The 13,176-nt window shown below is 43.8% G+C and overlaps 1 protein-coding gene across 1 annotated transcript; it reads right to left on the bottom strand.

Moving 5' to 3' along the window:
• Positions 1–300: 300 nt before the first annotated feature.
• LOC311237787 (uncharacterized protein) lies at positions 301–12,917 on the bottom strand. Its single transcript, XM_084325765.1, is given in 4 exon segments — positions 301–3,007; positions 10,765–10,769; positions 11,181–12,249; positions 12,251–12,917. Coding segments are annotated over 4 exon segments (3,489 nt in total). The 5' UTR covers positions 12,892–12,917; the 3' UTR covers positions 301–1,233.
• Positions 12,918–13,176: the final 259 nt, after the last annotated feature.

Below are 13,176 nucleotides of genomic sequence, written 5' to 3' on the forward strand. Positions count from 1 at the left end.
ATGATCTAGAATTAAACCAGAATTGGTTTGGAACTCTTAACTCGTTTCACTATTGAATTTCAATGGTAATGTTAGATTTCGACAGACTTTTTCGTGTAGCACATGAAAATAGTGAGTTGAAGTAAATTCCTTTGCGTTGTGTTCAAAGTTCTATATTGAGGTTCAGTCGGTGAAACGGCAAGTTTCAAGCAAATATCCACACGGGTCCTTCTGGGTTTAGATGTCCACGTTTATTTAGTAAGAAAGAATACAAGAACAAAAGACTAAATGCACAATATTCAATGAATGGTCATTCTTCCTAAGCCAGCTCCTATCTACAGTGTAAAAAAGAAAACTGTAAAAAAAAATTGTAAATGTCTGGCAGCAACGGTTGCCAAATACTTACTGTCAAATTACAGTAAAATCAAATACATTTACAGATTACAACCTTTATTTAATGGTTAATATTTTGATAAAAGATAAATGTACTGTATTTTTATGACATTTACACTTAAAGTAGAAAAACAAAAGTAATCTTTATTAAAATAAGTGAATTTCCCGTGATGTAAAAAATAATTACAGTGTAGGTCTGTCTCCCAGAAAGTCTACCACCAGAAGAACAACTCTCTCTCGCTCCTGGAGCTCTTTTGATAACGCAGATGGGTCTGTTCTGAAACTAAATAGTTGCATTTACGACTGACCCATGCCCCACACATCCTGGCTATGGGTTCAAGAGAAGGCCTTGAAGATAAGAGTGTCCCGTATGAAGTGTCCCGGCTGCCCAGAGATACGAGGTGAGGGAAAAGGTTATAGGCTGACTCAACCTCCACATGGAGGTCCGGCCACCACATTGTTACCAACCCCCCCTGGAACAGAAAGAGAAGAGACAGACTGAAATCCCACAGTAATTCAAAATGACCAAAGGTGATCAAATACAAATAAAATGGTTGCATATTGTTGTCCAACCTACCCGGAGTATGAAAATAAAGATTTTTACTTCCCCACATGCAAAGGGACAGAGGTATTGAAGATGGGAATCAAATGTGTGAATAATTATGAATGAATTATGCAAATAATATCCAATCAAACGTTACCCCGGTAGGCTAGAAACTAGAAACAAAGCAAAACATAGTGTATGTTATGTGTCCCTCAGAACAACATAGTGTATGTGCGTGTCCCTCAGAACAACGATAGACTGAGTGAATGTAACTCCTAATTACCTCATCTTTCACAACTCAGCAAACATCTCCAAGATCAATTTAAATCCAAAACGCTGGGTAGAGGAGCTGTGTATGTCACTGATCTCTCACAAAACTCAGCCTCCCCAGGGTAATATAGACACCAAATTCCAGGATAGAGAGGCTGAGTGAATGTGGTGTTGACTCTGTGCAGGAGGGTCATGGTGTCAGAGACGCTGTAGAAGCACAGAGTCCCTGCCCTGTGATCCAGGTACACTCCTATTCTGGAGGACCGGGGGCCCGGTACTGTTATGCGCTTGTTATTGTGGTAGAAGAAGTAATTACTTGGATTGCAATCTAAAGCCCAGGATTTGGAATTGCATCCAAATCCACAGTTCTCCTTAGTGCCTGTTCTACTAATGTCTTTGTAGGAGGCTGCTACACAAACCCGTCCACTACACTCCACCTCCCAGTAACAGCGTCCAGTCAGACCTTCTCTACCCAGAACCTCCTGAAGCCAATCAATAAATCTTTCTGGGTGATCAGGATATAACTGCTCTTGCTGCATCAGTGTTGCTTTTCTGTTCCCCTCAGACAAAGACAGACATCTGTGTGTTGTGTTTGGGTCCAGTGTGATCGGAGAGTAATATTGTAAGAAGTCAGCTCTGGTCTTGGGCTCTGGTGGTGGCAGTAAAACATTAACTGCATTCACTGTTGTTGAGATTCTGGGCCACTGCTCTTTCAGAACGTCCTCTAGTTGGTCTCTCAGCTTAGACACAACCTCAGTCACATCTGCAAAGTACAGGAGAGGAAGGACACTGATGCTGGGTAAGTCTGTAGACTCACTGGGACTGGAGAGGGAGGGGTAACTCTGTAGAAAGTGGATGTGGTCCTCTGTGTGTGAGAGCTGCTCCAGCTCAGTGTCTCTCCTCCTCAGGTCCGCTATCTCCTGCTCCAGTCTCTTCTGCAGTTCTTCAGCCTGAGTCACTGTGGTCCTCTGTTGGGCTCTGATGACCTTCTTCAGCTCAGAGCGCCTCGTCTCCAAGGAGCGTATCAGCTCAGTGAAGATTCTCCCACTGTCCTCCACTGCTTTATCAGCAGAGTGATTGAGAGAATCAACAGCCTGTTGGGCCTCTTTGAGTCGCTTCTCTCTCTCCTGGACTCTCTGGTGGATTTTCTGCTGACTCGTGCCGAGCTCTTTCTGTCTCTCCGTCCTTTCTGCTGCAGCTGAGACTGTATCATGGCCTTTGTGTTCTTCCATGGAACACAAATAACAGATGCACTGCTGATCAGTACGACAGAAAATCTTCATAGCTTCATCATGACGAGAGCAGGTGTTCTCCTGAAGCCGTGTGGAGGCTTTGACCAGCTTGTGTTTCTTTAATGGAGCTACAGTATAATGAGGCTGGAGGTGAGTTTCACAGAAAGAGGTCAGACATACCAGGCAGGACTTGAGGGCTTTCTGCTTTCTCCCAGTGCAGAAATCACAGACCACATCTCCAGGTCCAGCACAACAGTGATCAGGAGGAGCAGCTTGGAGTCCTGTCTTCCTTAGTTGTTCTATCACTTCAGCCAGCATGTTGTTTTTCTTCAGAACAGGCCTCGGGGTAATAGTCTCCCTGCACTGGGGACATGTGTAGATCCCCTTCTGATCATCTCGATCCCAGCAGTCTTTGATACAGCCCATACAGTAGCTGTGTCCACAGGGAATAGTTACCGGATCCTTCAGTAGATCCAGACAGATAGAACAGCAGAACTGGTCGTCCCGGTGCAGATCAACTCCTTGCTGCGCCATTTTAACAACGGCGCAGGAAGAGTGAACTCTGTGCGTGTCGGGTGGGAGGTGCTTCCTGGTTATAGAGTAAACTCTGAACGCGTCACGGGGTGGGAGGTGCTTCCTGGTTGTAGCTGTCCAGGGGAGGAGTCGCTTTAAAGAGGCAGTGTTTAGTTTACTGTGATTCATATATAGATTTTTTTTTACATAGTTCAGGACTTTCTCTCGTCATCAACTCTACCTCTAATTTGTTTACTTTGTCAAGAAAACCCACTAAAACTCATAAGCACAAAGAGAGACATGGAGAAAATGGCATACATACTTGATTGATTGATTGATTTGATTGAAAACTTTATTAACAGATTGCAGAATGGGTACAGTACAGTACAGCTCAATGTTAAGGGGATGCAGACCAGAGAAAGACTTTCGTCTTGTTTACATCAGGGTCCCCCATTTTCAATTAATCGTAATTCGTAACATATGACATACATGACATACAGATAGACAGTACTGCTACATCTATACATTTATGATACCAGATTTGCAAATACAGTACTGTTTGTGATACGAAAAGAGTCCAGAAAAAAGTGTATATACATTTGACGTAGAAACTGTACATTGGAGGAGGTTGGGTTAGGACATTTACAGGGGACAGTTTCGAATTGCAGTCTCCCGTAGGTGTTTTTTGAGAGTGTTTTTGAAAGTGGGTAGGGATTCACATTCCTTTACAGCTTTGGGTAGGGCGTTCCACATTGATGTGGCATAATTGCGAAACAGGGTTAGTCCCTTGTTTGAGCCGAATCTGGGTTTAACATGATTTGTGGAGCTCCCTCTGGTGTTGTGATCGTGGTATTCACTGACCTTTGAGAAGTATTTTGACATGTACATGGGTACCTTGGTCGTGTAGTGTATCTTGTAGACCAGGCCCATTGCAAGTTGCTGTACTCTGTTGTCTACTCTAAGCCATCCTAGGTTGTCAAAGTGGGCAGGGGTGAGGTGGGTTCTAGGAGTAGGTCAAGCAGTAGTCTGACCAGTTTGTTTTGAGATTTTTGTAATTTTGTTTTTAGCGCCTTTGAGGTGCTTTGGTACCATGAGGTGCAAGCATAGTCGTAGTACCCTTGAATGAGTGCTCCTGCCAGAGTCTTCAGGGTATTCTTGTTTACCAGTGAGGAGATCCGGTACAAGAAACGAGTTTGTTGGTTGACTTTTTTTATTACATTGGATGCCATTTTGTCACAGGAAAGATTTGCCTCTAGGATGGAACCCAGGTAGGTAATATCTTCTTTCCTTGTGACAATATTGTCACCCACTGTAACTGAGAAGCCGTCGGTCTTGCTGAGTTTGTTATTTGAACCGAAGAGAATGGACTCTGTTTTGCCCATGTGTAATGATAGTTTGTTATCAGCGAGCCATATGCAGATTTTGCCTAGTTCTGAGCTGAGGGTTTTTTCAACCTGTAATTTGTTCTTGTCAGAGACCAGCAGGGCTGAGTCGTCCGCAAACAAGAACAAGTTGCAGTCACAAGCTGACGACATGTCATTTGCATAAATTAGGAACAGTAGCGGACCTAGTATGCTTCCTTGTGGAACACCACAGCTTACTGTGAGGGGGGGGGATAGGGTACTGTTTACCTCCACCATCTGCTCTCTCCCCTCCAGGTAGGATTGCATCCAGCTCACTGATAGACTATCAAAACCAATTGCTTTTAGCTTGTCAATCAAAATGGTGTGATTGACAGTGTCGAAGGCCTTTTGTAGGTCCAGCATGACCATGCCGCAGTATTTGCCCGCGTCCACCTCTTGTTTGATGTGGTCGTTTAAATAGAGAAGGCATGTGTCAGTGGAGTGGGATGTTCTGAAGCCAGATTGGAATTCGTAGATTCGATTCTTTTCCGCAAGGTATTTTTCGACCTGTTCGTATACAATTTTTTCCATGACTTTCGAGATGGAGGTAAGGATAGAAACAGGGCGGTAGTTGCCTGGGTCTAATTTACTGCCTTTTTTGTGCAGGGGTGTTACTCTCGCAATTTTGAAGTCCTTGGGGACGTGTCCCTGTTTTATGGAGAGGTTTATTATGTGTGTGATGACTGAGGTGATGGCGGCTGCTGAGTCTCTGAGGAATTTGGAGGGGATGTTTGCCAACCTAGGATGGCTTAGAGTAGACGACAGAGTACAGCAACTTGCAATGGGCCTGGTCTACAAGATACACTACACGACCAAGGTACCCATGTACATGTCAAAATACTTCCCAAAGGTCAGTGAATACCACGATCACAACACCAGAGGGAGCTCCACAAATCATGTAAAACCCAGATTCGGCTCAAACAAGGGACTAAACACGTTTCGCAATTATGCCACAACAATGTGGAACGCCCTACCCAAAGCTGTAAAGGAATGTGAATCACTACCCACCTTCAAAAACACTCTCAAAGAACACCTACGGGAGACTGCAATTCAAAACTGGCCCCTAAATGTCCTAACCCAGTGTCCCTGTTTTATGGAGAGGTTTATTATGTGTGTGATGACTGGGGTGATGGCGGCTGCTGAGTCTCTGAGGAATTTGGAGGGGATGTTGTCATGGCCAGTGGCCTTGTTAGGTTGGAGGGCACTCAGTTTTTTGAGTACCTCATCTGTTGTTACCATTTCCAGTTTGAAGTCGTCTTTGTGGACCCCTAGGTTCTTGTAGTATGCTACTATGTGTTGTACCCCATAATGCCCTGAGTGGGAGGGTAGTTTGTTTACCAGTGTTGTGGCTATGTTTGTGAAGAAACTGTTTAAGTAATTGGCTACATCCAGCTTGTCTGTGATGAGCGTGTTGTCCGTCTTTATGTTTATGTTTGAGAATCTGGTTTTACGTTTTTTACTGCAGCCTAGTTGGTTATTGAGTAATTTCCAAAGTTCACGTGGTTTGTTTTTGTTTTCCTCGGTTTTGTCATTGATGACATTTTTCTTTGCTGTTTTGATCATGGAGTTTACGTCATTTCTTAGTCTGTTTCTTTCCAGTTTGAGTTCAGTCACGTGGGCTTGGAGTTCACTGCTCGTGCTTATGGTAAGCTTTGACTGACTTTTACGAAATTTAGAGCATTTTTTGTCTCTGGTTTTCATAGCGGTCAGTATTTCAGTGTGCATCCACGGCTCAGCGCGATTTTTTACCCTGGTGGTTCTTAGGCGGGCCATGTTGTTTAGTATCGTTGAAAATTTGGTTTTGAAACCAAGCCATGTTTCTTCAACCAGTGTACCATTGAGCTCATCTGACCAGTCCAGACTCTCCAGTTCAAGGTTAAAGGCCTCAATAAAACACTTTCTCTCTCTCTCTGAATGAATGAATGAATGAATGAATGAAAACTTGATTTAACAGATTGCAGAATGGGTACAATACAGTACGGCTCAATACACACAATTGTTAAGGGGATGCAGACCAGAGAAAGACGTTTGTCTTGTTTACATCAGGGTCCCCCATTTTCAATTCATAGTGACATTTATGACATACACAACATACATGACATTTATGGCATAGGGACATACATGACATACAGGTATTTAGTACTGTTACATTTGTGACATATACGATATGCAAATATACAGTACTGTTACCCATAGATCCTGACAGAGTATATACATATGATGGGGAGGGGACTGTACATTAGGAGGGGGTGGGTGGGTGGGAGAGAAATATACATACGGTGGGGAGAGAAATATACATACGGTGGGGAGAGAATATATACATACGGTGGGGAGGAGACTTTACATTAGGAGGGGGTGGGTGGGTGGGTGGGTGGGAGAGAAATATACATACAGTGGGGAGAGAATATATACATGCGGTGGGGAGGAGACTGTCTATTAGGAGGGGGTGGGGGTGGGGGGGTTTGGACATTTATGGTGGCCAGTTTCGAATTGCAGCCTCCGTAGGTGCTCTTTAAGAGCGGTTTTGAATGTGGGTAGGGATTCACATTCCTTTACAGCTTTGGGTAGGGCGTTCCACATTTATTTGCATTCATCTAAAAATGTTTGGACCTTATGGTGTTCTTGTTCTGTTCTTGACTTATTGTTATGTTTTCCTCTTGACTTGTTTAAAGAAGACCTGTACGGCCCATGGGGACATTAACGTGTGTTGTCGGGCCTTATAAATAAATTTGATTTGATTTATGTGGCATAATTGCTAAACGTGTTTAGTCCCTTCTTTGAGCCGAATCTGGGTTTAACATGATTTGTTGAGCTTCCTCTGGTGTTGTGGTTGTGATGTTTGTAATCTTGTTTTAGCGCCTTTGAGGTGCTTTGGTACCATGAGGTGCAAGCATAGTCATAGTACCCTTGAATGAGTGCTCCTGCCAGAGTCTTCAGAGTATTCTTGTTTACCAGAGAGGAGATCCGGTACAAGAATCTAGTTCGTTGGTTGACTTTTTTTTATTACATTGGATGCCATTTTGTCACAGGAAAGATTTGCCTCTAGGATGGAACCCAGGTAGGTAATTTCATCTTTCCTTGTGACAATATTGTCACCCACTGTAACTGAGAAGCCGTCGGTCTTGCTGAGTTTGTTATTTGAACCGAAGAGAATGGACTCTTTCAACCTGCAACTTGTTCTTGTCAGAGACCAGCAGGGCTGAGTCGTCCGCAAACAGGAACAAGTTGCAGTCACAAGCTGACGACATGTCATTTGCATAAATTAGGAACAGTAGCGGTCCTGTTCTCTCCCCTCCAGGTAGGATTGCATCCAGCTCACTGATAAACAAAACCAATTGCTTTTAGCTTGTCAATCAGAATGGAGTGATTGACAGTGTTGAAGACCTTTTGTAGGTCCAGCATGACCATGCCGCAGTATTTGCCCGCGTCCACCTCTTGTTTGATGTGGTCGTTCAAATAGAGAAGGCATGTGTCAGTGGAGTGGGATGTTCTGAAGCCAGATTGGAATTCGTAGATTAAAAGATGTTTCCGCCTAAATGTTAATACAGTGAGAGAGTGTATAAGGATGACTAGTCTTGCTCTCTCCTCTGTATGTATCTTTTGTTTTCAAGGCACTTTACTTCCATCATTGTTCTATGTCACATGTATTTGAGTCGCTCCATTATAGGAAGTTAATTGACACTTGAAATAATATTGCTATGGAGGCATAAATGTTTCAACCTCAATCCAACACTTTTATGATAGTGGGATAATGATTATGTGTCTTTATTAGTTTTGATATGTGACATTTATACTTTTGTTCAGACTTTTTAGCTTTGATAAGTCTTTTGAATAAATAAAATGTATAACATCAAATTTGGTGAGGGGCTATTGTTTAGTATTATTATTTTTTTAACATGTACATTTGTTTCGAATAAAATGTACACTTAGATATGTCAACCTCAAATACACCACAAAAATAGCCAACTGTAGATTGTTTGTACATACACAGAACTTTGTGCACTGCATACACAAAGTAATTGGTGCCCTCTACTGCCTACATGACACATTATCCATTGGAGGGGATTTGGGAAAGCAATCCTTCCTATCCTTCTGTGTGGGTTGTACTGGGAAGCTCCTAGTGGTCAACAGTGTCAGTCTGTGGTTGTACTGGGCAGCTCCTAGTGGTCAACAGTGTCAGACTGTGGTTGTACTGGGCAGCTCCATAGTGGTCAACAGTGTCAGACTGTGGTTGTACTGGGCAGCTCCATAGTGGTCAACAGTGTCAGACTGTGGTTGTACTGGGCAGCTCCATAGTGGTCAACAGTGTCAGACTGTGGTTGTACTGGGCAGCTCCTAGTGGTCAACAGTGTCAGACTGTGGTTGTACTGGGCAGCTCCTAGTGGTCAACAGTGTCAGACTGTGGTTGTACTGGGCAGCTCCTAGTGGTCAACTGTCAGACTGTGGTTGTACTGGGCAGCTCCTAGTGGTCAACAGTGTCAGACTGTGGTTGTACTGGGCAGCTCCTAGTGGTCAACTGTCAGACTGTGGTTGTACTGGGCAGCTCCTAGTGGTCAACAGTGTCAGTCTGTGGTTGTACTGGGCAGCTCCTAGTGGTCAACAGTGTCAGACTGTGGTTGTACTGGGCAGCTCCTAGTGGTCAACAGTGTCAGACTGTGGTTGTACTGGGCAGCTCCTAGTGGTAAACAGTGTCAGACTGTGTTTGTACTGGGCAGCTCCTAATATTATTGATATTGTAGAGTATACTTTACTTATGTTTCTATGTTCATTCACTCACTCAGAGAACCAAGTAAACAGCCATGTTTACTTGGTTTTATTGTATTTTCATTCTAATTATCTTAGCTTGTTTGGATCTAACCTGTGCATCTACTGTGCTTCATTGTCTTTGCTGGTGCTGCTTTGATGCCTGAACTCCCTTACGGGGGAATAATAAAAGGTTTATCTTATCTTATCAAACTTATAGTCAAGAACAAAAACAAAAAATAACTGATTTTAATAGCAATATATAAAGGTCATAATACAAAAGATGTTTGCATATATGCCCATATTGTGAAATTTCATTCTGATAGGATGAAAGGATATTCTCCCCTATTCACCTGCAGTTTCAACTCCTGCCATCAGGGAGGAGGTACTTTCCCTAGGAGCGCCACATCAAACTTTTATTTTTTTTACCTTTATTTACCAGGGTAGGTTCTCTGAGCACGAATGCTCTTCTTCAGTAACGCCCTGCTTCACACTGACTCACACAGTTCCATTCACACCTGGGAGCTGCCCAGTACAACCACAGTCTGACACCGTTGGCCACTGAGCAACTCCGCTGGAGCAGTTGGGGGTTAAGTGCCTTGCTCAAGGGCACTTCAGCCTGTTGGTATTGAGGGTATGCGAGAGAGTTATTCATTCACTTCCCCAATCCCCAGCCCAGATGTTTCCTGCCGGTCCGGTGGATCGAAACCGGCGACCTTCCGGTCACAAACCCGCTTCTCTATCCTTTAGGCCACCGCTGCCAAAACGATTGCCCTCAGCTCTTGGGTTCTTAAACAATTGTAATAGTAACAATGGCAACATTTTAGAAAGCATTTGCAGCTGATTGGAGATGATCTAGAATTAAACCAGAATTGGTTTGGAACTCTTAACTCGTTTCACTATTGAATTTTCAATGGTAATGTTAGGTTTCGACAGACTTTTTCGTGTAGCACATGGAAATAGTGAGTTGAAGTAAATTCCTTTGCGTTGTGTTCAAAGTTCTATATTGAGGTTCAGTCGGTGAAACGGCAAGTTTCAAGCAAATATCCACACGGGTCCTTCTGGGTTTAGATGTCCACGTTTATTTAGTAAGAATAAAAGAACAAAAGACTAAATGCACAATATTCAATGAATGGTCATTCTTCCTAAGCCAGCTCCTATACAGTGTAAAAAAGAAAACTGTAAAAAGAAAAAAATGGTAATGTCTGGTGGCAACGGTTGCCAAATACTTACTGTCAAATTACAGTAAAATCAAATACATTTACAGATTACAACCTTTATTTAATGGTTAATATTTTGATAAAAGATAAATGTACTGTATTTTTATGACATTTACACTTAAAGTAGAAAAACAAACGTAATCTTTATTAAAATAAGTGAATTTCCCGTGATGTAAAAAATAATTACAGTGTAGGTCTGTCTCCCAGAAAGTCTGCCACCAGAAGAACAACTCTCTCTCGCTCCTGGAGCTCTTTTGATAACGCAGATGGGTCTGTTCTTAAACGAAATAGTTGCATTTACGACTGACCCATGCCCCACACATCCTGGCTATGGGTTCAAGAGAAGGCCTTGAAAATAGAGTGTCCCGTATGAAGTGTCCCGGCTGCCCAGAGATACGAGGTGAGGGAAAAGGTTATAGGCTGACTCAACCTCCACATGGAGGTCCGGCCACCACATTGTTACCAACCCCCCCTGGAACAGAAAGAGAAGAGACAGACCCAAATCCCACAGTAATTCAAAATGACCAAAGGTGATCAAATACAAATAAAATGGTTGCATATGGTTGTCCAACCTACCCGCAGTATCAGAATACAGATTTTTACTTCCCCACATGCAAAGGGACAGAGGTATGGGAATCAAATATGTGAATAATTATGAATGAATTATGCAAATAATATCCAATCAAACATTACCCCGGTAGGCTAGAAACTAGAAACAAAGCAAAACATAGTGTATGTTATGTGTCCCTCAGAACAACATAGTGTATGTGTGTGTGTGTCCCTCAGAACAACGATAGACTGAGTGACTGAGTGAATGTAACTCCTAATTACCTCATCTTTCACAACTCAGCAAACATCCTCAAGATCAATTTAAATCCAAAACCCTGGGTAGAGGAGCTGTGTATGTCACTGATCTCTCACAAAACTCAGCCTCCCCGTGGTAATATTGACACCAAAGTCCAGGATAGAGAGGCTGAGTGAATGTGGTGTTGACTCTGTGCAGGAGGGTCATGGTGTCAGAGACGCTGTAGAAGCACAGAGTCCCTGCCCTGTGATCCAGGTACACTCCTATTCTGGAGGACCGGGGGCCCGGTACTGTTATGCGCTTGTTATTGTGGCTGAAGCTGTAATTACATTGATCATAGCACTCTAAAGCCCAGGATTTGGAATTGCATCCAAATCCACATTCCTCCTTAGTGCCTGTTCTACGAATGTCTTTGTAGGAGGCTGCTACACGAACCCCTACACTCCACTCCACCTCCCAGTAACAGCATCCAGTCAGACCTTCTCTACCCAGAACCTGAGCCCTTTGAATGAATCTTTCTGGGTGATCAGGATATAACTGCTCTTGCAGCATCAGTGTTGCTTTTCTGTTCCCCTCAGATAAAGACAGACGTGTGTGTGTTGTGTTTGGGTCCAGTGTGATCGGAGAGTAATATTGTAAGAAGTCAGCTCTGGTCTTGGGCTCTGGTGGTGGCAGTAAAACATTAACTGCATTCACTGTTGTTGAGATTCTGGGCCACTGCTCTTTCAGAACGTCCTCTAGTTGGTCTCTCAGCTCAGACACAACCTCAGTCACATCTGCAAAGTACAGGAGAGGAAGGACACTGATGCTGGGTAAGTCTGTAGACTCACTGGGACTGGAGAGGGAGGGGTAACTCTGTAGAAAGTGGATGTGGTCCTCTGTGTGTGAGAGCTGCTCCAGCTCAGTGTCTCTCTTCCTCAGGTCCGCTATCTCCTGCTCCAGTCTCTTCTGCAGTTCTTCAGCCTGAGTCACTGTGGTCCTCTGTTGGGCTCTGATGACCTTCTTCAGCTCAGAGCGCCTCGTCTCCAAGGAGCGCATCAGCTCAGTGAAGATTCTTTCATTGTCCTCCACTGCTTTATCAGCAGAGCGATTGAGAGAATCAACAGCCTGTTGGGCCTCTTTGAGTCGCTTCTCTCTCTCCTGGACTCTCCTGGACTCTCTGGTGGATTTTCTGCTGACTCGTGCCGAGCTCTTTCTGTCTCTCCGTCCTTTCTGCTGCAGCTGAGACTGTATCATGGCCTTTATGTTCATCCACGGAACACAAATAACAGATGCACTGCTGATCAGTACGACAGAACATCTTCATAGCTTCATCATGACGAGAGCAGATGTTCTCCTGAAGCCGTGTGGAGGCTTTGACCAGCTTGTGTTTCTTTAATGGAGCTACAGTATAATGAGGCTGGAGGTGAGTTTCACAGAAAGAGGTCAGACATACCAAGCAGGACTTGAGGGCTTTCTGCTTTCTCCCAATGCAGAAATCACAGGCCACATCTCCAGGTCCAGCACAACAGTGATCAGGAGGAGCAGCTTGGAGTCCTGCATTCCTTAGTTGTTCTATCACTTCAGCCAGCATGTTGTTTTTCTTCAGAACAGGCCTCGGGGTAATAGTCTCCCTGCACTGGGGACATGTGTAGATCCCCTTCTGATCATCTCGATCCCAGCAGTCTTTGATACAGCCCATACAGTAGCTGTGTGCACAGGGAATAGTTACCGGATCCTTCAGTAGATCCAGACAGATAGAACAGCAGAACTGGTCGTCCCGGTGCAGATCAACTCCTTGCTGCGCCATTTTAACAACGGCGCTGTTAAGTTTTGTTTTCTCAGGAAGAGTAAACTCTTATTGCGTGTCGGGTGGGAGCGGAGGTGCTTCCTGGTTATAGAGTAAACTCTGAACGTGTCACGGGGTGGGAGGTGCTTCCTGGTTGGAGCTGTCCAGGGGAGGAGTCGCTTTAAAGAGGCAGTGTCTAGTTTACTGTGATTCATATATAGATATTTTTTTACATAGTTCAGGACTTTCTCTCGTCATCAACTCTACCTCTAATTTGTTTACTTTGTCAAGGAAAACCCACTAAAA

This window comes from Notolepis coatsorum, assembly GCF_963971535.1.
Source record: "Notolepis coatsorum genome assembly, chromosome: 12".
In the NCBI taxonomy this organism is placed as follows: Eukaryota; Metazoa; Chordata; class Actinopteri; order Aulopiformes; family Paralepididae; genus Notolepis; species Notolepis coatsorum.